Here is a 23,029-nt window from a genome sequence, read left to right on the forward strand (position 1 = left end):
AGAGATGATTCAGCGGTAAAGAAGGCCTGCTGCTCTTCCAGAGGACCCAAGTTTGATTCCCAGCACCGGTGTCAGGCAGCTCAGCAACACCTATAACTCCAGGTACCGGAGATCTAACGCCCTCTTGTGGACTCTGCAGGCATCTGCACTCAGGTGTGCACAAACCCACATGGAGTCTCATACATATGCACATAATTTTAAGAAAGAAAAGGTGGAAGAACGAAGGAAGGCACGAAGGAAGGACACATGCTCTATCCTCCCCCAAACAAACCCTGTCTTGTGAACCTCTTAGAGAGTACAGTGTTCCAAGTAACCCGTAGCCTAACTATTGCCCTTTCTGGGCATTGCCACCCTGAGGGACTGCCACTGTGGAACTCAGTCAATGAAATCATCCTGTCCAAATCAGTTCCAAAAGGGAGGGAGTTCTCTGAAGTAACTCACGAAACTGAAGACCTGAGTTTAACTCACAAGCAATGGGTTATAAATAAACCCAGGAATATGCCAGTGCCCCCAATCCAAGGAAATCCTCCAGATGACCCTTTTATTGATTTTAAGGCAGCAAGGGACGTCTTCTGGCCCACATGCCTGTCTGGCCAAGCAAGGGAAAGGCAGTGAAAGGGAAAAGGTGGCCGTTGGGAGTCAACCAGAGCACACGCCCATTCCATTGGACTCCACCCCATTCGTTTTTTTCCAGTTCTCCAATATCATCCTAATGCACTTGGGTTTGAGAGCAAGTGTGCCCCAGGTCTGATGGTGTCTGCCAGGACCATCTTTCCGGCGCACGGCCCTGCTCAGCCCGCCTTCCCTTCCGCCAGGCTTTCCCAGGGGCAGATGACTTCCTTTTCCGTGGTCTGGTCGCCAGACTCTCCTGCTCCGGGGTCATCCGAGTCCATCAGGCAGGGCCCACTGTCCGTAGGCATTTCCATTTTGATCTGGAAAAAGCTTCAGACACACAAACACACACACAGAAGAAAAAAAGAAAAGAAAGAAAAGAAAAACCTAGTGAAGAGGATGAACGGGAACAGCAGGTAATCCCCATGTGATCGCCGGGAGACAGGCAATCACGATCACGTGATCGCGAGAGTCCCAAGGACGAGCACGCCTCAGACACTGACCCAGAGTGGCGTCTGCAGCCGCTGGCTCTGGGGACTCCTTCAACTGGAGTTTATATCTTTCTGTTGAATCAAGGACAACCCCAAATACACCATATTTGGGTTTTCAGTCTTTATGGTTTTGATTAAATCAGGCTGCCCCTGTAGTGTTGACATACCAGCACGTAATCCTCAACCCCTTTAAACTGTCTCTTGGGGACACTGGAAAGGAAGCCTTTTCAAAGCCCCATGCCCATATGTGAACTGGGACAGTAGCCATGGAGCTAGAACATTCTCCCAGCAGGGCCAGCTGAGGAGAATCGACAAACTCATCCTCATCATTTCCTAAAGCAACAGATCCAACCTCCCTTCCTACTCATCCAAGCCACAGGCAAGAAGGGGACAGTGGCCAGTGCTCCCTGCTGTCCCCACACTCACTGCACTGAAAAGACCATGCTCTCTGGGTCTCCATAGCAACCTAAGGCTCCTGCATAACCTTTTTTTTTCTCTGAACTCAGGCAGGGCCAACTGTAGGATTGTGTCGATTGGTTTGGGGGTGCCTCTGAGTGCCCCCCCCCAGCTGTGGATTGGGGCACCCTGTAAATCCCAGCACACTGTGGATCCCAAACACTCCTCTAGGCCTCTGCTGTGCTGTGCGCACAGTGGCTGCCTCGGGACACTTGGGGTTCTCAGATTTCAGACTTGGAAGCTGACACTCATGACTTTAACCACCACAGGAACCAATATCCTTTTGAGGCCCTTTAGGAGAGCAGGCAGGTGTCAGTGAGGACCAAAGAGGCCATGACACCTAAGGTTTAAGAAAGGGTTGGAGTCCCTGGGGAATCATGTCTTGGGGACAAGATAGCCTGTGGTTAGTGTTGAAGCCCCTTTCAAATGCAGGCGTGTGAAATGGACAGATAAAGAAATAAAAAGACTCCTGCCTCTTTCCCATCTCCGGAAGAGGGAGAGATGATGGGACTGGGTTTGGGGGACATTTGGCCGCTTAGGGATATAATTAGGCTACTTTTGACTGGTTTCCACAGTCCTCATTTCAGCCCTGCGCCTCCATCATTGCCATGAAGCCACAGACCCCACCCACACCCACACCCACACCCACACCCACTGTCCACATGCACACAACACCAGCCCCTCCCCCAGCTTCTTACTTGGCTACTTTCTTGGGTTTCAGCCTGGGCAGCTGTTGACCCATGTCCCCCAGAGGCTGCACCTTCCCGTGTGACACAGAAGGGCACTTCGGTGAGAGCCTGGCAAAAACTGGTGATGCCAAACAGCCCCGTCTCAGAAACCTGCCAAGGGACAGGGCAGCGCGGGCCTTGAGCGGGGCCCTGGGCTGGCTGTGTGGTCGTGAGCGGTCTACAGAGGTCTCGATGCTCTCAGTGACTGGGGGCCCAGGGTTGGCACCAGACCAGCTGGCTTCCCCCTTGCCCTCCAGCCCTGAAGAACCCTCCAGGGCCACTCGGATGGGCGAGGGGCAGATGGCAATGCTGGGCCGCCGGATGAAGCGACTTGGGGAAGGGAAGGGCTTCCTGGGCGAGCGGCAGGATGGTGAGAAGGGGCTGGAGGGAGAGGGAGGCACGCAGGTCCCTGTGTACACGGCCAGGTGAGGGCTGGGAGCCAAGTGCTGACCTGGCTGTGGGAAAGGAGAAAAGGAAGTTCAGTAAGGAGGCATGTCAGGGCCGACAGGCTAATCTCAACTAACACAATCTCCTTCCAGCCACCAGGGCTGATAGGCTATCCTCATCTAATTTGAGCTCCTTACAATCTTATCTCATCTCACTCAATCTCCTTCCAGCCACCAGGGCTGTTGGGCTATCCTCATCTAATTTGAGCTCCTTACAATCTTATCTCACTCAATCTCCTTCTAGCCACCAGGGCTGATGGGCTATCCTCATCTAACCAGATCTCCTTACAGACTATCCTCATCTAACTCAATCTCCTTCCAATGATGCCAATCTGTTCTGGGTGCCTCCAGGAGGGATCGATTGAAAAGGTTACCCTGAGGGACCTGTGACAGTGGCACGGCCAGCCATACAAACACCTCTTGCCAGAATCCATCTGCCACAAACTGACTTTCTTCCAGTCCTGGGGTGCTGGGGTGTGACCCTGCTAAACTTGATTACCCCTCAAATCAAATCTCCAGAAGCTTTTTGTCCCTCCTACCCCCAGGTCACCTCTTCGTCAAACACCATCATTTTAGACCTGGAGGATTTGACACTATTTTGTTGTTGTTGTTGTTGTTGTTGTTGTTGTTGTTGTTGTGTGTGTGTGTGTGTGTGTGTGTGTGTGTGTGTGTGTTCTGCTGGGAATTGAACTCATGACTTTGCCCACGCTAGGCAAGTGCTTTCCCACTGAGCCATCCGCACCCAGACATTTAACTGCAACAGTTTAATGTTAACTGATCAGTGCAAATGGGGAGACCTGCAACTGGTGCCCTGCTGGCCTCCACACCTGAGACCACACCCACCTGTGTCCACCCTGGCAAAGTGTTAGGGGCTCCAATACTAGCACCTGCCCAGGTACCCCCTCAGCCTGGGAACTGAGGAGAGAAAGGCTGTGTGTAGAACCTGAGGAGCTCACAGGAAAGAAGCAATTCTACAGTTGATTCTGTGATTCAGCAGAGAAAAAGGAAGGATCTCATTGTCCGGGCCATCATGGCCCCAGAGTTCAGAGTGTTGGTGCAGAAGGGGAGGGTGTGCCATTTTCTTCAGCTCAGGGAACCTGAAGGAGCTTTTTTCCAAGTTGAGCAAGGAAGTTAAGGCAGAGGTTTCCCTGAGCTCTTCACTGCCGCTACCTCTTCCTTTGTAGGTCACGGAGGAGGGTCAATTGTTGTGGGCTGCTGGGTCCCTTCTGAAGGCCTGCTGTAGGCATTTACCACAGGCCAGCCTGGCATGAACAGAAGCCCCGAGGAGAGGTGGGTGGTGTCTTAGGGACAGCTGAACCACTACTGCTCCCAAGAGAGGTCCATAAAGAACTACAATAAGGGACAGACCTTCCTTGCAACAGCCACACAGAGGTCTTGCTCAGACCCTAAGACTGAAGGGGGCTGCCAGAGCCCTGGGCAGGAGGTTACTAACTTCAGAGTGAGGCCCGCTCTCACAGTCATTCGAACAACCCAGGCCCAGTGTAGAGTCAGCTAGACTCTAGGGCAGCTGAGCAGAACGACCTCACTTGTTACCCAGCAATAGGAAATTAAGACAATGGCAAGATGTGCTTCTGAGCCTCGCTGTGTGACCCAAAAGCCCCTGCTGTCCCTATTAATGTGTGTGGGCCATCACCCTGCCTGTGTAGTTTCTATGTCCTGGAATTGAACTAAGAGAGAGGAGAGAGGAAGAGGGTTGGGTAAGGTGCCTACTAAGTGCATCTGAACCTCTCTGCCTTGGAATATGTCATGAACTCCAGAGATCACCCCGCTTTACAGATAAGAAGTCTGAGGCTCCTGGAGATAAAGGAACTTAACAGAGACTGTGTGGCTTGACTCTTCCTTTCTCCTCCTCTTTCCTTCCCTCTCTCTCTCCCTTCCCCATCTCACCCCTTCCTAGAGCCTAGAACTAAACGTTGGCCACTGTCTTTTCGTCACTTACCTGGCCTGAGATGGCCTCTCCCGGGCAAATGGCCACTTTCCTAGTTGATGCAGGACAGTTTTTTCTCCCCTAGCTCTTTCTCACAGGAAACCATGTGTTTCCACTCTGTTCCTTCCCGTGAAGGCCCGGGCTTGCGCTCCGTAAGCCAGCCCTCCAGTTCATGCGCCTTCTACCGATGATATGAGCAGCGAAGCCACGGCATGCAAGACAAGTGGTGCAGAACGCAGAAACGCGACAGGACACAGACAAAGTAGAACCTAGCTTAGAGCTGGTGTGAGCAGCTCCTTTTTTTAAAATTTTTTTTTATTGTTGTGCAAGAGAGAGGGACCGCAGGAGCATGAAATGAGGCAGCACATTAACAGGAAGACACACGAAGAAATCACAGAGTTTTTAATGGAAGACAAAGCAGATGGTTCGGCGTCCATCAGAATCTAGCTGAGAAGTCAAAAACCGGTGGCCATGTCCAGCATGCAAGGACCCAGCCACCCTTCAGTCTCTTCCTGTCGACCCCTTCCCTTCTTCTCCAAGAGCAAGCGAAGCTGGTCCCGTAAAAGACAACTTAGGTGACCCCATCATTTCTTTGGCTACCCATCCCACTGAACACAGTCTAGTGCAAGACTGTCCTAGGCTGGGACTGGCCCTCGCTTCAGTCACAGAACTTGTTGATCTGTTGGTCCCAACATTATTACTAATGAGTCTTTAGAAGCTGTAATTAGAGGATACAATACCTCACACATAACCGAATGCTGTCTAGAGAGCACAGAGGACACTGATTCAGCAGAGAGATAAGACGGTTTGGGATGGTAATGATTTGAATCTGCCTCAGTTTATACGTAAACCAGAAAGAATAACAGGTCACTGACAGAAGAGAGCAGCTGCTCACTTCAAGACTGTGAGGCATACAGGGAGTGTAGTGATGATGGTGGAGGAGTTGTGGTGATCGTGCTGGCGGCGGTGATGATGGTGCTGCTTCTGTTACAGAAGTGGTGGTGCTGGTGGTGGTGGAGGTGATGGTAATGTTGATTCTGATGGTGAGGATGGTGGGAATGGTGGTGGAGAGTGATGGTGGTGGGGATTGTTACAATGGTAGTGACAGGATGATGGTGATGATGGTGACAATGATGACCATGATGGTGATGATGATGGAAATGGTACTGATGGTGACAGTGGTTGGGTTGGTGATGATTGGGTGGTGATGGCAAGGTGATGGTGATGGTGATTGGGATGGTGACAGTGATGGTGATTGGGGTGATGATGATGATTGGGGTGGTGACAGAGATGGTGATTGGGGTGATGATGATGATTGGGATGGTGATGGTGATTGAGGTGGTGATGATGATAACAAGACGTCAATGATAGTAATAATTGCGATAATGATGTTGACGGTAGTGATGGTTAGGGTGATAGTTTTGATGGTAACAAAATAGCAGCGATCAGTATTTGTTGAGCGTTTCTGATATGTCGGCCATGATTCTAAGTACTTTACTCTTATTTTCCTGCCCATGGCTCTTGGGTCTTTTACTTAATACCCATAATGAAAGCAATGTTTTCTGTAAAAGTCAAACAGGAAAATAGAATTCTACAAAGGACATCCCATAACCTTAGGAAAATAATATAATCTAGCATAGTTAGCCACCGTGGGCAGAGAAGATTGTGGTGTGGTTAAATTCCTCCATTAAGAAATTGAGATGGTGTCTGAGAACATGACATAATAAATGTTATTGTAGTGATTTAAGCACAGTAATAACATTATCTGAGTATGTGCCATTTGAGATACAAATGGGCCCCGAGGGGCTGCTGTTAGCTTTGCTCATGGTAGCAACTTAACAGGAGCCATTGACCCCTTTAGAGCTGTGGCAGCAGCCACAGATGCTCTTTAACACCTAAGAATTAGAAAAGAATATCTGGCCCCTTAGCCACCAAGCCTGTGAATCTCCTTATAGATCTTGAGACAGCACGGTCAGACCCAGGCTCTGACACTTAGGTGAGGCAGGAGTGAGAGAGGGGAAGAGCTGAAGCTTGGAGTTGAGGTACATGGAGGCCACACAGACATATGAAGTCCTGGGAGCTGGATGATAAATAGAGCCTTCCAGGATGGGTAGTCCAGGTTACCCATTGGTCCTAGCCACGTACATCAACTACCTACTGTAGGGCCTCTCTAGTCACCTTAAAGTCTTTACTCTTCCACAGGCTAGTGGTTCCTAATGTGACTTCCCAAAGCATCATGGGGCTTCCCTAGAATTCATCTGCCCACACTCTTGTCTTTCCTGTTAACTGTAAGTAGGCAATAGGGACCTCTCTCCTCTCTTCTCCTCACCCATGTCTCCACACCCCAGTTCCTGACTGTACAATGCTTGGCCTGTAACAGAGCCTGAAGAGCATGTGGGAGGCTGAGTGGTTGTGATGCACAGAAGAAAACTGGTGCCGGAGCCCGAGCCTCCTTTTGTTTGTTTGTTCTTTCCGTTTGTTAAGAAAGGGTCTCACTGTGCATCTCTGGCTGTCCTGGAAGCCATATGTAGAGCAGGCCTGCCTCTAACTCATAGAAGTCTGCACGGGCAAGTGTGGGTTTAAAGGTGTGTGCCACCATACCTAACCTAAGCCTGACACATCTTCTGATGGCACAGCTTCTGAAAGCTTCTCTCAGGCCAAACAATTCTCTCCCTACTCTGGCTTAAGTTTTAAACACAGACAAATCCCTAATCACACCATGGCTCGTGGTATAGCCATTTGCACCCACACAGCATCAACCTCTTGAGCACAAAGACCACTTTACACATTTTTATCTCCCATAATCTTCTACTGATCCTTATTTTTAAAAAAAGAAAACTGCTCTTTAAGAGCCACTTGCGGTGGTATATACCCTTAGTCCCTGCACTTTGGAGGCAGAAGCAGGCAGAGTTCTATGAGTTCAAGGCCACTCCAGTAGCCATAGTGAGTTCCAATTCAGTCAGAGCTATATATTAAGACCTTGTCTCAAAACTAAATTATATATATATTTGCATGCATTCTTACTCTCCCTCTATCCTCCTCCTTTCCTCCTCTTCTTCCTCTTCCTCCTCCTTTTCCTCCTCGTTTTTGTGGATTGTCAATTGTTGCCATCTTGTACCTATCCTTTGGATGATGTTCAGATCTCTATATTTTCATTCACTGAGTAGAGAATGCTCACCCACTCTACCGCCCGTGACTCTCACCGATCCTAGGACCTTGTACCTCCAACACTGAGTAGATTCCCATATATGTGGGAAAGAACCCGAAACAACACACTGTTGTCTTTCAGAGAATGATGGGTTTGAGAAGCACAGGTGATGGGGAGTGGGGTGGCAAAATGGAGAGACCAAGGATGCATAGGATCTGGGCAGTGGAGCCCTGAGGAGCTCATGACAAACTCATCGGTTCCGCCATGCTGCTGGCGTGATCTCAGCTCATGTGGACTGATTAGAAGGGACAGCAAACATTCTCTGGCTTCATGCTTCCCCAACTTTCCCACTTAAGTAGGCCAAACAGCAGGAGAGCTGGGTAAACATGCATCCCCCAGGAGTCTTAAGGGGCCAGCGCCTGAACCTGCATAGCCAAGCACGAAATGACTTTGATGCCTCCAACGTTGGCCTTAAAAATTCATGCGCATCTTGCATTCTATTTCATAATATATTTATGGTTGTTTTAATGTAAATTTTTAAAAATTACCTAAATTTCCTCCTCCTATTCTAAATATTCAAGTAAAATTGGTACCCCAGTTTTGGAAATGATCTTGAGACAGTCTTTCTCTTTCCATAAATGAGTAGGGAGCAAAGAGGCGCTGTGAGTTGCTCTGGACTACATGGCTTGTGTTAGAACTGGGACCAGGGCCCATCCATGCATCCATCCATCCATCCATCCATCCAACCATCCATTCACTCACTCATTCATTCATTCATTCATTCATCCATCCAGTCATGTGACACACAAGTATAGATCTTGCTAGGTCTTGGGCACTAGACTCCAAGAGGGAAGCTAGATTTTTGTCCCTCTCCTTATATCACTCAGTTTATAACCCGAAGCTTCTGCTGGGGAACTCCAATATAAATACCCAAAAGAATATTTTTTTAAAAACACGTCTCTTGGTGCCGTCTCAGAGTAACTTGTGAACTTTGGAAATGCTTGCTCTCCCCTTTGGGGCTGGGATTATCTTGCTAGCATGGAACCAATGATCAAAAACTAGTTGTATTGGCTAGACAGTCCTGAGTGGCCTGGCCCCGCCCACCTCTCTTAGTCCCGCCCACCTAGCTCCTTGTCTTGTGCCATTTCTTCCTCATTCACCAGACTCCATTCACCTGACTTTTCAGTTCACTCTGAACCATTTCCCACACCCGGGCTTTGTCCTTTTAATCCCTCTCTCCTTGCTTGGTCCACATCCTGTGACAATTCTTTCTCATCCTCTGTTCCTCTGTCACTGTTTCAAAGTGGCCTAAGTCTACTCGGGACACAACTTCCTTATCATGGTATCATACCCGCTTCCTTCGTAACCTATTCAACAGGTTTTATCCTGTTTTTAGTTAACAGTTACTACAGTGAACTCAATTCTATACACTTCCTGTATCCACGTGTTTTTCAATGGGTCTCTGACATATTTTTACTAAAAAGAATAGAGTCTATTTCCCTACTCCTTTTCCCTCTTTAGACACAGGGTCTCATGTAGCCCAGGCTGGCCTCAAATTTATTATGCATATAAGGATGACCTTGAACTCATAATAGTCCTGTCTTCACCTTCCGAGGTCTGGAACTACAGGTGTGCACCACCATGTTTGGTTTTCTATGGTGACAGGGATTGAACCCATGACTTTATGCATGCAAGGCAAACACTCGACCCAGCCATCTGCATCCCTAACCCTGTTTCCTCACTCCTTTAATCTAAGAGGACTTTGTGACTTTCTCTGCCTAATAAAAGATGGGTGAGACCATAGGAAGCCATAGGCATGCATCTCCATTTTGTCCCTTGCAATTCTGCCACCACCTAAGACCACGCCTAGTCAGGGCTGTTGGAGGATGAGGCACGTGAAACAGAGCAGACGTGTCCTGTTTCTTCCAGCTTAAGCGTCTGTAAGCCAAATTCCAGACACAGGGGAAGACCAAGCCAAGAACCTCGGGGCCACGGAGACGACCCCATCCGCATGAACAATAAACGCTCCCTACAGCATGCCGCTCAAGTCCGTGGCCCACTGCTGTGCCACCGAGGCTGCCTGATAGCTTACCTTCTTTTGTCGGGCCTGAACCACAAGCTCTATAAGAGAAGAACAGTGTTGCTTTTGCTCATCCAAGCCCCACACATAGTAGGTACTCAGTAAATGTGTGGAATGTGTGAGTTCCCACCTTAGAAGACTGCTCTCTTACACTGGTCTCATTCTCTTTTGCGTAATTAGGGGGATATTCATCTTCAAAAATACCCTTGTGGGGACTGGAAGTCATGGACTGAGCTGCCCTCTCCCCTGAGTGCTGAGGCAACATAGTCTATAGCTGTAGAGAAAGGTAGTTCCAAAATCTAGAAAATATTGCCAGAAATCTATCTGCTATCCACCATCCTCCCCGCTGGTCCCAACATCACTGCCTTTCTTCTTTGAACCACAAGAAACTGTCAACAGGACATTTCTCCTCGTCTCCTCTGGACCATACCTTTCATTCCTATAAGCTATTTATCCACACATTATGGGAAAATAGAAAGAAAAGAAGTAACCATGGCTGAGAACGAGCTCACTAGGAAAGGTGTCTCTCCCTGGGCAGATGTAAAGCAGGGAAGGCCAGGGAAAGGCCTAAAAGAGCCATGTGGAGGGATCACAAGTTGCTTCAGAAAAGGCATCTAAGTTGGAGAGATGGGGTGAAACGTTTCACACCGCTATTCTAAATACACACTCCTGGAAAAAGTAGCCTTGGAGGGTGCAGGGCCAGTTTCTTGATAAGGTGACGCACCATGTCTTTTCTCCTATGCTCCTCACACATGAACTCCCTAAAGCAAGGTAGGTGGGCACTGCTACTAACTTTGTGACCTGGGGGGAGGAAAACAAAGCCGGGTAACTCTTGATCTGGGAAGTCCCCTCCGAACCCTACATTTTGCTGACAAAAGCATGAACCTTCTGAACACTAATCCTTTTTGGGGGGAGGTATAAGTGCCTCTCTGAAGTGCACGATGATCCCCACCCCAACCCCAGGAAGCAGACATTCATTTAGGAGGCAGCTCCTTTTTGAGTTGGCTCCTGCGGTCCAGCTTGCTCATGACCTGGGTGATGTCCACGGTGTTGGCTGCTTCTCGAGCTCTCTCTTCTTCTTCCAGCTGCCGCAGAATGACAGGGCTTGGGCTGGAGCGTAGGTGGCGTCTCATAAATGGGAGGGTGGAGCTACAAAGACAGATAGGCAAGTGGTTGGTAGGAAACCATATCGCTTGCCCAGTGGCACCGACAAAGCCTGGGGGAGGTTGGGCTAGAAGGTTAGAGCTTGGACATGTCCCCTCATTTTCCCAGTGACCTTCCAAGACCTTCAGAACCATGGCCCAACAGTTGGGGCCATAGTGAGTATAAATGACACCAGACTTCAGGGGAGGCACGAGGAAGATTCTCTGTACGGTGATAATGGTTAGAGAGACACCTTCTACTGTGATGGGTGATCGACTTGTTATGTCATGGCAAGATCTTCAAGATCTCAACGTGATCTCTGAAAGATCGTCAAAGAAGCAGAAGGGCATGGTGGGGTTGGGGGATAGGCGCCTGAGAGCTTGAGTCTTGAGGAAGAAGAAAGAAGGGTTCCGAGAACTTGTTTAAAAAGCCAAGCTCCAAAGGTGTGGAGATAGCTCCCTTGACAGCATAAGGACCAGAGCTTGGTCCCCAGAACCCATATAAAAACAAACGAACAAACAAAAAATGCTGTGGTGGTTAGTGTTGTGTTTTATAAAAAGAAGGAAAAGAAGCCAGGGATATGTCTGGTGGAGGTGCAGTATGGTGTAGGGGAAGGGGGTGCCTCTGCGGGCCCATGCTAAGGGGGGGCCTCGTCCTAAGGTGCCAGCCACACAGTGGTAGAGTATAGAACAGAGTTTAGTTAGGGTATGGGGAGGGGAGTTGAGGGAGTAAAGACAGAAAAAGGCAGAAAGGTTGGGGTGGAGAGAGAAGGGGAGGAGGATGAAGAGAGAGGAAGAGCAAAAGAATGAGAAGGGGGCAAGCAGCCCCTTTTATAGTGAGTAAGGCACACCTGGCTGTTGCCAGGTAACGGTGAGGCGGAGCCTAGATGAAATGCAGGACTGTAATCCCAGGGCTGGGAAGAGAGAAGTATGTCGAACACTGGGGTGCTTGGGAGTCACCCAGCCTGACCTAACGAATTAGCTCCAGGCCAGTGAGAGGTTCTAGCCCCCCCAAAAAACAAAAAACAAACAAACAAAAACAAAACAAAGAAATGCTGGGGTGGGGGGGACTAACACCTAAGGTTGTCCTCCGGTCTTCACACACATGTGCACACACAGAGAAAGCTGAGCTGTCCCACAGGGCTGGGCCTCAGTGGCCGTTTCCTGAGAGGGTAAGTAGGTAATAGGCTGCAGCCACCCTTCCCACATGCCATATCTCGGAACGAACGAGAAATCTGTTCCAAGGCCAGCATGGATTCCTGTGCCCAAACTGACTCCCACATCCTAGGGGTCAGGGCAAGGTTTTAAGAGCTTAAGGCATGGAGCTGAGACATACAGCCTCAGGGGCCCACAAAGGTTTGGGGAGCTAGCATTTCTGCAGCAACAACAGACCAAAGATCCAGGACCTACCCCTAATTTCTCCTTGAAATACCCCTTGTCTCTGAACCACGGAGGTAGGATGCTCATTCTAAGAACTGGGCACCAGCTATGCTGTCAACTCTGCCAAAAAGAAGGTCTGTGCCTTAACTACTAATAGATTCCCTTATACCTGTGAGCCATGGAATAGATTCCCACCCCCTGTACCCCGACCTGGACACAAGTCAAGGGTCACACTGTCTGAGCATTCACACCGATCTCACAACAGGGATATCACGCCAGACTGTGATGTCCAAAGTCAAGTGCTCCGGCAGGGGTCCCTGACAGCCCAGGCACTCAAGGACCCAGTTTTGCCCAAGAACGATCCTCTCTGAATTCTCATGCCTACCCCAACTTACAAAACGTTAGGGCAGGAGCATGAGACAACCAATCTCCTATCCTGTCCCCAGTTCATCTCTGTCACGATTTCTGGGTTACTGTGGATCTCTATTCGAGTTCCGAGTGCCACTAGACTTTGTTCCTTTCTCTGTAACCCTAGAACACTGCCACAAGCCCTTGTTCCTCTCAGTGGACTATCATCTTCAAAAACAGGGTGGCATATTCTCTCACAAATTCCTTTGACAGTCTGGCTCCTTCCCACCCGTCCCCGCCCCACCCACGCCCGCTTTCAGGTTGACCGAAGACGCTGGAATTGGTCCCAGCATCGGTTAAACAAACAGAAATATTCCTTAACCATGGGGGCTTGGGGGGACATGGTCCAAATATCAAAAAATACTCTGGCAGAGTTTCACAGCTTTGTTCAAACTGTTATTCCTTACTCTTTAAATCTTTAAATAATCCTTATGCCCCCCCCCCCAAAAAAAGAGTTCAATTTGCTCCTCAGAATGTGGCATCATCCACTGACCCGGTGTCTCTTTAAGATGAGGGGACAGAAATGTCCAGCTAGTTAAGGGATTTCTAGAAGGTAGTCTCCAGAGATTCCAACACTTGGGGAGTATTACTGTTTGCTTCTCCCGCCGAGCATTTTCTCTCAGTGTGCAATGCCCCCACTCTGGTCTTGAAACAACAGAGCTACAAGGGCGGACCTTAATTAATTCTTACTCATAGATTTGGTGGTAGAGAGGTGGGGTAGTAAAACAAAACAACAACAACAAAAATCAGATTTCTATTCGTGATGCTCATAATTGTCGGTCTGATAACCAGGGCCCTTCAGAGAAACAAAACTTAACGTACCGGAGACAATTACTAGGGGAATCTTGCTGGAGGGCATTTCTAAGCAAATGAGGCACTCATTCACCGCACAAGCCTTTCCAGCCCCCAACATTGTCATCAAGCAAATCGCTCCACTCCAGCCATTTCGTAGAAAGAGAGCCTCGAGTCTCTCAAGTGAACAGCAGGCAGCCAGCGATTAAAGACATTCCACTTGCCTTCTCTTGGTGGTTTCCTGTGGCTCGATAGCTTTGGCCAGCATTTCTTTATAGATCGGAGATTTCAAATAGCGAGCATAAGAATCCTGGCGGGAACAAGAGCAGAGCAGAGGCAATGAACCACTGTGTGTGTGCTCTGCCAGGCAGAGTGCAACGTGCTGCTGCCCGCATTTCTGAGCTCTTCCCTGGTGGGACAGCCATGTTAAGGGAATGGGTCTCTTTGAATGCGAGGTGTTTAGGGAGGTGTTGAGAGCAGTGGCTCTAGGGTGTGGCACCCAAGACCAGGCAATGTCAAATTCTCCCAGAGAACTCCACATTCCCGGGACCACCCCGGTCCTGCCTAATCATGAACCGGAAGGATGGGACAACCACCCGAGTCTTTAGGACCACAATCCATATTCACCCCTCAACACTAAAATCCTCAGAGTTGTGAGCCTGTGCTGAAGCTAACAGAGATAAGCGGCATTAACCTCCCACCCTTAGTTGCCATGGAGATGGAGCCCACTTCTAACCCCATTCATACCCATTTCTGCCTGGTGTTTGGGGAAGAAAGGAAGATGCTACAGTACAAAATACTGAAAGGTTCAGGGTTTAGGCAGTTCTTGGGGGCAGTGATTCCTAGGATCTGAGCAGGGTAGGGAAGTTGCTCCCCAGTTGCCTGGAACCTCCCAGGCAGCTGGAAACTCCACTGGCAACTAACACGGGGAATGCCTGCCACAGCAACCCAGCATCTCAAAGATGTATTAGCTCCTAGAGACTACAGACATACAGCATTCCTTTAGCGAGGTGCCTTACCTCATCTCAGCTAGTCTACATGTGTGGCAGGAGGGTTTGGGCGTCTGTGTACATGCAGGCAGTGGTCCACACTGAGCATCTCCCTCCGTCATTCTCCACTTTACTTTTGAGGCAGACTCTTGCTGAGCCTGGAGCTCACTTGCCTCAGCTAACCTGGCCAGCAAACCCTTTGGGACCTTCCTGTCTCTGCCTTCCAGCTTTGGATGTGGGGTGCTGGTGATGCAAACACACACACAAACACACACACACACACACACACACACACACACACACACACTCAATAAATCAATTAAAAATCGAAGGGAAAAAATTGCTGTATCTAGGCCAGAAAGATGGCTTACTGGAAAAAAGCATTTGCCAACAAGTATGATGGCCCAAAACCACTCATAGTGACAGAGGAGAACTGACTCCATAAAGTTGCTCTCAGACCCCACACACATGCCTACACACACACACACACACACACACACACACACACACACACACACACACAAATTAATTTCTTGGAATACTTTTCAGAAAGTGATTTTCTCTCAGAGTCTTCTTATTTTACTCACAACAAGTCCTTGGAAGCCTTCCCCCCCCCCCTTCCATTTCGCAATGATCCAGAAGCTACCTGGATTCTCACGAGGTTTACCTGCAACCGCACTGAACAGTCTCGACGCTAAACCCTCCAATATTATGTTTGATCAGGGCCCTGAGAACTGTGACCATCCACAGTAAAGTCAGAGAGCCAGGCATCTGGATCTGTCAGAGTAGGAGCTGGCATCCTCACTCCACCTGTACTGTGACCGGACTCTGGAGGAGCCTCCCTCAGGATCTTTTTAAGGACAAATGTGTTGCCCATAAGTTTTCAACAGCTCTGGGCAATTATCTTAATCTGTCTTCCTGATACCACCTGCAACATACCTACAGCCTGAGGAGCCCATAGATACAGTTTCTATGGGGATTTTCTGAGGGGGGGGGAGCCCTCAAAGAAGGTCTAGGCTGGTGGATGAGAAGAGGAAACAGCGGGCAGTCTTGTCTCATACAACTAGCAACAAAGTATCCACATGTATCCATGTCACCTCCCCTTTCCCACCTCTAAGGAGCTTTCCTGGTTACTGTGAATGGGTTTGGCCACTGAGCACCCTCAGCGCCCCCTGCCTACCTTCTTCATGAGCATGTAAATGTGGGTCTGCGCCGCGTCCAACACATAGCGGTGGGGGTGTCTCAGCCCCTTCACGGTGATGTCCATGGTTTTGCCGTCTATGTTGATCCATCGCCTTGCACCCGGTGCCAGGAACAGCCTTCAGGGGAAGGGAAATGTCCATCAAAGGAGATACCCGAGGTGCACGGGTACAAAAGGCCCACGCGGACTTCAGGAGACGCTGAAGAGTTTAAACTTTGGATGTCAGTCAGCTTTTCCCAAATGCCAGCTATGACCATTGCCAACTTGATTATGGAATAATTAACCTTCATGTTCTAGAAGAGAGAGCCAGAAGCTGGAGGGGTGGACTGAGGTGGCCGAGGCCTTTGCAATTTAAGGGAGAATCAACTTCTAAGGAGACTGGAGAAATAGCTCAACAGAGCACTAACTGTTCTTGCAGAGGACCAAGAGTTCAATACCCAGAACCAGTACTGGCTGGCTCACAACTGCCTGTAATTCCAGCTCCAGGGTAATCCAGACCCCCCTTCTGAACCTTGAAACCTTGACAACCCCCCCCCACACACACAGTCACATACTCACACGTGCACATACAAATAAAAATTAAATATTTTTTAAAAAGTCCACCTTGAGCTTAACCGCTTAACCTTCCGCCTTTCTCACCTCCACCCTAGGGCCAACCTGAAGCTAGGTACAGACACCTCTAAAGTGGCATTCTGGAACCTCTGCTCTCCCATAGCCCAGGCTAAACAAGTTTGATATGAATCTCTAATGCTGACTCGAGAGGGTGGGCAGCCATAACCCCAGCTCCCATGGTGTGACCACCTTAACAACCCTGAGCCAGCAACCCTGAGGTAGGCTGAGTTTCTCAAGTCCTGTAGCTCTGTGTAGGGTTTGGCACAGGGATGTCTCCCAGGCTACGGGTCAGAAAGACCCACACTGTTACTAGAGCAGGTGAGTGGAGGCTAGAATGAGACCCGTTCACACTTGCACCCCAAACTGGAATCACTATTTCACACATGGAGATGTCTCTTCCCTTCACTCTCTTGTGTCTAAGATAGCCTGTGAAACAGATTATCCCTAGCTTCCCTCCCCACCACACACACACACACACACACACACACACACACACACACACTAATTGCTATGACTTGCTCTCATAATCCCTCGACACACACCCATGAGAATAGGAAAATTCCTCCATTCAACTCAGTTAGTTCAGAAAAACCCTCAAACCCCTCAAACATCAGGGAGGCATTTATGGCGTAGCGCATCCCAGAGCCCAGCCAGCCACCAGGTTATGGGACTTCCCCCAATCCTCATTCCCTCCCCATGCACGAGTTGGAGCTTCACCAAGACTCTGTCAGGCCTTACTTGTAGATCTCCTCTGCCTTCTCCTTGACCTTGGACTGATCCCCATACTTCAGATCCTCACAGGCTTCCCAGAATCCCAGGTTCTCCCCTGCATAAGGAAGACAGCTCATGAAAATGAAAGCCGGGCAGGAAATGAGTGGAGGGAAGAGGAGATAAAGGTCAGGTGGGCTCCACTCACTTGGTGAGAGCATCTTCCCTCATGTCGAGTCACTGAGCACGGGGACATCAAACTATTACATGTTGATTGAGAGAAGGGGCCATGTCTCACTTCTGGGATGTGGGGGGTTGTTGGGTCCCAGCAATGGTTTGGTCATGAGTCTCTTCTGCCATAAACTGGACTGGCTGCCACCATGCGTAAAGCACTTAACCACTCACCGTGTGGATGCTATTCTGCCCTCCAGGCACAAGTCCTAACAACCCATTCCTGTGGGTCCCAGGGATTGAACTGAAATCATCAGGCTGAGCGGCAAGCGCCTTTACCCACCAAGCCATCTTACCGGCTCCCATATTCTTTCTGGCCGAGAAGTCAGCTGAGGCAAACACTTCCTGAACAGTTCACACAGGCTCATGAGAATGTAGGACTCCTCTCTACAGCTTCCTACACTCTGGCTGAGTCTCACGCTCACGTGACTTCTGCCTGCTGGCCCAAAAGTCCTTGGACTGTTTGAAAGCTGATAACAGATGCTTAGAAGATGCCTGGCTAATAGGGGCACTTAGTGTCACGAGAATCAGAAGGATTTTGCTCCTCTAGACTGAGAGAGAGAAAAAAAAAGACCCCCCAGATCCTTAATACCTTCCCAATTTCACATTCACTCTCCAGTGATTGGCTGAACCCAAAAAGCATTAGGGTGTGTTGTTACAAACATTCTAATGATGTCATGTATCAATTCTACCAGAGAAAATAAATATGGTATCATCAGTAAGCAAGTAACAGTGCCTGTATGTGTGTGTGTGTGTGAGTGTGTGTGTGAGAGTGTGAGTGCGTGTGTGAGTATGTCTGTGTGAGTGTGTGTGTGAGTGTGTGTGTGAGAGTGTGTGTGAGTGTGTGTATGTCTGTGTGAGTGTGTGTGTGTATGTCTGTGTGAGTGTGTGTATGTGAGTGTGTGTGTGAGTGTGTGTATGTGAGTGTGTGTGTGCAAGCGTATGGGTATGTATGTGTGTGTGAGTGTGTGTGTGTCTGTGTGTGAGTGTGTGTGTGTGTCTGTGTGTGAGTGTGTGTGTGTCTGTGTGTGAGTGAGTGTGTGTGAGTGTGTGTGTGAGTGTGTGTGAGTGTGTGTATGTGCAAGTGTATGGGTGTGTATGTGTGAGTGTGAGTGTGTGAGAGTGTGTATGTGTGTGTGAGTGTGTGTGTATTTGTGTGTGTATGTCTGTGTGAGTGTGTGTGTGTGTGTGTGTATACTTGTACCTACACATTCACACTCTGCAGTGCTGTGGTGCCATTTAATAGACCAGAGGACCTTCTCCTCGACTTCCACAGTATTTCCCGAAAACCCCCAGTTATGTCAGACTGGTAGAGGCTGCATAACTCTACACTAGAATTTGCCCCCTAACTTCTGAGGCAAAGATTCTTTGGACAGAAATCACAGGCCAATTATTTTCCTCAGTAATCTATTGATCCGACGTCCACACCCCTTGCTTACAGAAAGTTAATCCCTTATAACTAAATTAAGCGAGCAATGATTCATAAAAACAACAGGTAAACAGAGGAGGAGCACCTGTGGAATACAGACACATCTGCCATGAACGAATCCCTTAGCTTCAGCTACGAACTGGAAACGACCCAGAGTTATCTGAGGGGATCTCAGAGAAGGGGGTGTGGGGGGGATTGCCTCAATCAGATTGGCCTGTGCTATATCTGTGGGCCATTTTCTTGATTGATTATTTATAGAAGAGGGCCCAGTCCCTCTTCTAGAAAACAAGCTAGAACACGGTGTTCCGTAAATGAACCTTGAAGACATTGTGGTGGTTTGAATGAGACTGCCGCATCCCCACCCCACCCCACCCTGTAGGATCCTAGAGTTGAATACTTGGTCATCAGGGCACATTACTATTTGAAAAGATTAGGACGTGTGGCCTTGTTGGAGTAAGTGTGTCTTTGGGATCGGCTTTGAGATTTCAAAAAGCCCATTCCACACCCAGAGCCACTCTCTTCCTCCTGACTGCCAATCCAGTGACTGACTGAGATCTTACCTGAGAGAACTCTCAGCCACTTCTCCAGCGCCATGACTGCCTGCATGCATGCCACCATGCGCCCCACCATAATGGTACTGGACTAAACCTCTGTCAGCCAGCGCCAATTAAATGTTTTCTTTTACAAGTTGCTGTGGTGTGGTGTCTCTTCACGGCCATAGCATGCCGAGTAGGTCAGAGGTTATATTAAGTGAAGCAGGCCAGACACAAAGGGACTAATCCTATGATTACACTTGCATGAGAAACCTAGAATCGTCAGACTCAGGAAGGCATGCAGTGAAATGGTGGTCACTGTGGGTGGGGGATGGGGAGAATGGGAGGTTAGTTGTTAAGTACACAGTTTCAACTTGGGATGATGAAAACGTTCTGGAAATGTGGATACACTTGTTGCTCACTAGACAGTGCACTCAAATGGTTAATATGGTAACTTTTTCTGTTACACATTTTTTTACTAAGTAAAAAAAAAAAATTAATGTGGCCATGGGAGTCTGCCTGTAATCCTACCCTTGGGGAGGTAGAGACAGTTGGATAGCCAGATTAGCCATATCAGTGAGACCTGGGTTCAACTGAGAACCCCTGACCTGATGAATAAAACAGAGGAAAAACCAAAGCGGACTCCTGGGGTCAATCTCTCAGGCTTCTACACTCAATGGTAGACAAGTGTTCAAGCACCCACGTATGCATGCATGCACACAAGGAGTATTTATACACACTCATTTCAAAACATTAAATGTTACGCCTTAAAACACGGATAAGAATGCTCACTGCAGTATTTGTAAAGCCCAAAGCCAAAACAATCCAAATTCAAGAGTTGGAGAGAGGGCTCCCCAGGTAAGAGCATTTGTTGCTCTTTCAGAGGACCCAGGTTCAAGTCCCAACACCCATGTGGCGGCTCACAGTCATCTATATATAACTCTAGTTCTAGAGGGCCTGCTCACCTCTCCTGGCCTCTAGGAGTACCAGACATGCACATGGAGTACATATATACCTGCAAACAAAACACCCATGCTCCTAAGTTAAAAAAAAAAAACCTAAAACCCCCACGAACTAACGGGTGGGTGAATACAGGCGCTGTGCTCAGACAATGGAAGAGTGTAGAAGGCGGAGTAAGAAAAGGTCCACACTGTACAGTCCCCATCCCAAGAGAATTCGGAAATCCCAAATCCACAGAGACTGAAGGAGAGGAGTGGGTGCGGAAGGAATTGGGAATTACTTACGGTGGGTAAGGTGTTTCTCCCTGAGCTGTTACAGAATTAGCTAGTGTTGGCAGCTACATGGCTCAGTGAACACAGAAGACCAAGCAAGACAGCAAAGTCACTGGATTGAGCCCAGGGTGTGGGCTACACAATTCCAACGCTTCAGGCACTGAGACAGGAAGACCGCCAATTTGAGGCCAGTCTGGGCTACACAGAGACCTGCTGTCTCGAACCCAAACAACAACAACAACAAACACTTGGAAGACAGAGGCAGGAGAATCTGGACCTCAGGATAGCTTGAGTTATGAAACTACAATTTAAAGGGGTGGGGGTGGGGGGTGAATCTCATACGGGTCAGACCTAAATTTTAAGTTTTTAATTAAATAAGAAAACCGATGGTTTCTATTCCCTGTTCATACATGAATCCTTCTGAGTCTCCTCAGGAGACTGGCTATATAATATAGTTTCAGAGATGCAAGGAAAATTTTCTAGATTCTTGCTGTTATCAAGAGACGGATAGCTGAAGCTCAGCATGCTATTTTACTTACTGTCCACTAGATGGCAACATTTCTACTTAGTCATTGGGAGCTTAGGAACCCATTCCTGTTCATCCATCTTTTCGAGGGTTATTACATTTGCGGAATTAGGCTTGTTTAGGGAGAATGATTTACAGCAAGCCATGCTCTAATGCAATGCTCTGTATGGGGCCGCCATCTGGACCAAAGCACATCCAGTATGATTTGCTTCAGGAGCAGGTCCCCAGACTAACTGCTTTAGGGTAATAATCCTTGGAATCTCAAACCCAGTCATGAAGCTCCCCGGTGATGGGCCTGGACAGACAGAGAAGTAAATCCCATAAAAGCCAATATGTCAGTGAAAGTGGCAAAGAAATTGAATGTGTAATTGGTTCTAATCTGACCTCATTATGCTCCTGGATGTTTCTCAGTGCATGAGATACTGGGAGACAGAATTCCTTCACTGAAGTCCACATCCTCTGAAGGCTCGAAAGAAACCCGGGCAAGAGGTTACACTTCAACCACCTGGGGAGCTTTCAAGACCAGAGCTACTGCAACTCAATCCAATTAAAAAGGCATTCCTGGCCTGAGTCCGGGTATACAGGAGTTTAAAGCTATCTGTGCTGGGCTGGAAGATGGTTCAGCAGTTAAGAGCACTGGCTCCTCTGCCAGAGTCCCTGGGCTCAATTCCCAGCACCCATATGGCTGCTCACAACCCTTTGCAACTCTAACTCCAGTTCTGGGGAATATGGCGCCCCTTCTGGCCTCAATGGGCACTGCATGCATATGGGCATATGGTATACACATACATGTTGGCATATATATATATATACATATATATATATATATATATATATAGAGAGAGAGAGAGAGAGAGATGATATGCATGGTTGAGTTGAATCTGCAGAACTTTGAAGCTAAAGGCAACAGGGCTTCCAATGAAACTGGGAAACTAGCTTGTTCACTTGTTTGGCTTTCTGACCTCTGAGGCTGTATTGAGTGAGGGTAGAGGACCACAGGTCAGGGAAGTGGGTTAGAGGAACTCTGGCAACGAAATGAGGGAAGCCGAGAAGGGATGGAGCCCCGGCAATTGTGAATGAGGCTAAGGAGATTGTAGAGAGGATGTAACACTCCCCTGCCCTGATCCCTACCTCAGAACACAGTGACTTTCTGAGTCCATGTACAAGGAAGGTCTGGGTCCAGGTTGAACTCTTACTTCTGGAAAAGCAAGAGACCCTGTTTCAAAGCCTTCACAAGATATGGAGGTGCCTACTGCGGAACTCCTAAAAGTCTAGGCTGGCCATCAAAGGGAGAATAGCTTTAAAAAATAACGCTGGGGAGGCTGCATAGTCCCTGGGGTGTTTGCCAAGCACTCACCAAGCCATGGGTTCAATCCTCAGAACCCCGTAACAGCAAGTCGAGTGTCTCGTGCCTGTTGTTCTAGCACTTGGGATGTAGAGCCAAAAGAATCGAGACTTAAAGATTATCCTTGGCTATATAGAGAGTTCAGAGTTAGCCTGGGCTACATGCAATCCTGTCTCAGAGAGGAGGGAAGGGGAGAGAGAGAAGAGGATGTCGGAATGGAGGGAGGGAGGGTAGGGTAGGGACAAAGGGGAGGGGACGGGAGGGAGGAAAGGAGGAAAAGAGAACTCACCACTGAATTCCTTCTTGAGAAAGTACTGGAAGCTCTGCCGGCCCTTGGGGTCTCGAATCAGTTCGCTGAAGTTGAAAGCCCATCTCTCCACCCGCATCTTGGTTGGGACCTCCACCCTGCAAGGATGTTGACTGGTAAATGTGGCACTCCTTGGGAGACAGGGGTGGGAGTGATAGACAGGTCTACCAACCTTCCTGATAGGTATCAACCTCTACCGACCTTCATGAGGTCGTTGGCCAATGTCTCCACCTGATCTCAGTTTTGCTCTGCCCCTGGCCTCTGTATAGACACAATTTACGTCAC

General features: G+C 48.7%; 1 protein-coding gene across 1 annotated transcript in view; it reads right to left on the reverse strand.

The window, feature by feature from the left end:
* Positions 1-525: 525 nt before the first annotated feature.
* Positions 526-23,029, reverse strand: part of Rgs9 (regulator of G-protein signaling 9) — a 73,840-nt gene continuing 51,336 nt past the window's right edge. Inside the window, exons 13-19 of the mRNA NM_019224.2 lie at positions 22,727-22,842; positions 17,172-17,259; positions 15,801-15,939; positions 13,856-13,941; positions 10,941-11,058; positions 2,258-2,742; positions 526-942 (exon numbers count right to left, since the gene is read on the reverse strand). Of these exons, the coding sequence (NP_062097.1) occupies positions 792-942; positions 2,258-2,742; positions 10,941-11,058; positions 13,856-13,941; positions 15,801-15,939; positions 17,172-17,259; positions 22,727-22,842 (1,183 nt within the window). The 3' untranslated portion in view covers positions 526-791. The remainder of the gene's footprint in view (positions 943-2,257; positions 2,743-10,940; positions 11,059-13,855; positions 13,942-15,800; positions 15,940-17,171; positions 17,260-22,726; positions 22,843-23,029) is intronic.

The sequence above is a fragment of the Rattus norvegicus genome, chromosome 10 (genome assembly GCF_021556685.1).
Source record: "Rattus norvegicus strain SHRSP/BbbUtx chromosome 10, alternate assembly SHRSP_T2T, whole genome shotgun sequence".
Lineage (NCBI taxonomy): Eukaryota > Metazoa > Chordata > Mammalia > Rodentia > Muridae > Rattus > Rattus norvegicus.